This window comes from Camellia sinensis, chromosome 7, assembly GCF_055761805.1.
Source record: "Camellia sinensis isolate YWXY chromosome 7, ASM5576180v1, whole genome shotgun sequence".
NCBI classification, from domain to species: domain Eukaryota; kingdom Viridiplantae; phylum Streptophyta; class Magnoliopsida; order Ericales; family Theaceae; genus Camellia; species Camellia sinensis.
This window is the reverse complement of record NC_138967.1, coordinates 1,438,836-1,441,739: the sequence shown is the minus strand read 5'-3', so window position 1 is coordinate 1,441,739 and position 2,904 is coordinate 1,438,836. Positions and strand designations below refer to the sequence as shown.

Genomic DNA, 2,904 nt, shown 5'->3' with positions numbered 1-2,904 from the left:
ATTAAAAATTAAAAATTAAAAATCTATAAATTTATATTTAAGGCCCTATATCATCCATTTATTATAAAATAAAATAAAAATAAAGACACGAAAGTTGAAAATGGTAGAGAGATGGGCAAGAATAACCCCAGCCGAATAGATTCACAGGCGTTACGGAAGATTGATTTGTAATTAATCAATAATCACTAACACCAAGTGGCAAGCCCCACTAGCCACGACCCATGCCACGTTCTCAAATGCACACCTCTTTAAATCCTCCCCAAAACCACCCAATCAACTCCATCAAACTCTCTCTCAAACACACACAAAAAGAAAGAAAGAAAGAAAGAAAGAAAAGAGGAAACAAGAAATGCCGGGGCTGACAATCGGAGACACTATTCCAGACCTTGAAGTTGAAACCACACATGGAAAGATGAGGCTCTATGACTATATTGGAGATGGCTGGGTCATTCTCTTCTCTCACCCTGGTATAAAATTTCCACTTGTTTGTTGTTGTTGTTGTGTTATTGTTGGACGCGTTGATTATTATATTATTATATGTGTTTTTGATGTGTGGGGGTTTTTTGGGTGCTCAGGTGATTTCTCCCCGGTCTGCACCACGGAACTTGCTGCGATGGCGGCTTATGCTGATAAGTTTGCTGAGAGAGGAGTGAAGCTTTTGGGCTTGTCTTGTGATGATATGAATTCTCACAAGGAGTGGATCAAGGACATTGAGGCCTACATCGTCAGCTTCAGCTACCCTCTCTCTCTCTCTCTCTCTCTCGTGGCTTTGTTTCATTTCATGGGCATTTTTCCGTGCATTCCTGATTTGTGCTTTTTTTTTTTTTTCTTTTTTGGTTCCCTATGTGGTGTGGTGTAGTGTGGTGTGGGTGTATGCATGCAGAATGGGCAGAAGGTGAAATACCCGATCATAGCAGACCCAAACAGAGAGCTCATAAAGAAACTGAACATGGTAGACCCTGACGAGAAAGACAGTCAAGGAAACCCAGTCCCATCTCGTGCTCTCCACGTCATAGGCCCTGACAAGAAGGTGGTTTTCTTTTCTTTGTTTAATTGCTATTTATTATTTGTTGTTTCTGAATGGTAGTAGTAGTAGTAATAATAATAAGTGGTTGGTTGGGTGGTTGTTTTTTTTGGTATAGATTAAGTTGAGCTTTCTGTACCCAGCAAGCACGGGGCGTAACCTGGATGAAGTGTTGAGGGTGGTGGACTCGCTGCACAAGGCATCAAAGCACAAAGTGGCCACACCAGTGAACTGGAAGCCAGGAGAGCCAGTGGTGATATCATCTCCAAACATGTCCAACGAGGAGGCCAAACAAATGTTCCCTCAGGGTTACGACTCTACTGACCTTCCATCCAAGAAAGATTACCTCCGTTTCACCAATGTCTAGAACACCATCCATCATCATCCCATAACGAAAGTTGATCCATATATGGACGCTTGTAAAATAGTATATAAGTACTGATATGAAGTTTAATGTTCTTTTTTTTTATTTTTTTTATTTTAATAGTAGATCGAAATGTCATATGGAGAGCAGTGTGTGAAATTCTCTCGTGTGGCTAAGAAACATCCCATCTAAATGCTTTTGTAAATATTTCTTTATTATCTTTATGGAACAACATTAAACTATAGCTTGATATGGAATTGGGTGCCCATCAAATCCCCTCTCTTCAATCCCATCAAAGGATTGCAGTTGTAATTTGATCAGGATCAAGGTTAAGGCATAACAACTAGTTTATAGGTTGTAAGAAACTAGCTAATCAAAAGACTAGGTCAATTATCCGGGGTGGCCAATCCCGCAAAAAATGTCGCAACTTTACATGGTTGAATCATCCAAGATTTAAATTTTAAAAGATTTAAATTAGAGGACCCTGAAACCAATCTCTCTCCCCTTCAGCCCAAATATCACAAAGAGCATTCACCGCTGCATTTATCGTATATTTTAGTTAGATTTTTACGTAACACACTACATATAGGTTTCAATATATAAATAATGGAATCAACATTCATCAAATCATTACACCAAGTCCAGAAAAATCTTCTACAATTAACTACAAATCATCACCTAACAACATATAATGGCAAGAATCCTTGTATTGATCAAGGTTAAGGCATAACAACTAGTTTATAGGTTGTAAGAAACTAGCTAATCAAAAGACTAGGTCAATTATCCGGGGTGGCCAATCCCGCAAAAAATGTCGCAACTTTACATGGTTGAATCATCCAAGATTTAAATTTTAAAAGATTTAAATTAGAGGACCCTGAAACCAATCTCTCTCCCCTTCAGCCCAAATATCACAAAGAGCATTCACCGCTGCATTTATCGTATATTTTAGTTAGATTTTTACGTAACACACTACATATAGGTTTCAATATATAAATAATGGAATCAACATTCATCAAATCATTACACCAAGTCCAGAAAAATCTTCTACAATTAACTACAAATCATCACCTAACAACATATAATGGCAAGAATCCTTGTATTGATCAAGGTTAAGGCATAACAACTAGTTTATAGGTTGTAAGAAACTAGCTAATCAAAAGACTAGGTCAATTATCCGGGGTGGCCAATCCCGCAAAAAATGTCGCAACTTTACATGGTTGAATCATCCAAGATTTAAATTTTAAAAGATTTAAATTAGAGGACCCTGAAACCAATCTCTCTCCCCTTCAGCCCAAATATCACAAAGAGCATTCACCGCTGCATTTATCGTATATTTTAGTTAGATTTTTACGTAACACACTACATATAGGTTTCAATATATAAATAATGGAATCAACATTCATCAAATCATTACACCAAGTCCAGAAAAATCTTCTACAATTAACTACAAATCATCACCTAACAACATATAATGGCAAGAATCCTTGTATTACGCAACATTGGAAACCTTCCGAAG

General features: G+C 37.5%; 1 protein-coding gene across 1 annotated transcript; it reads left to right on the top strand.

Annotated features, from left to right (window-relative positions):
* Positions 1-210: 210 nt before the first annotated feature.
* On the top strand, positions 211-1,527 carry PER1 (1-cysteine peroxiredoxin 1). Its single transcript, XM_028212207.2, has 4 exons — positions 211-467; positions 576-724; positions 860-1,030; positions 1,143-1,527. The coding sequence occupies exons 1-4, from the start codon at positions 350-352 to the stop codon at positions 1,389-1,391; spliced, it is 687 nt and encodes a 228-aa protein (XP_028068008.1). The 5' UTR covers positions 211-349; the 3' UTR covers positions 1,392-1,527.
* The last annotated feature ends 1,377 nt before the right edge of the window (positions 1,528-2,904 follow it).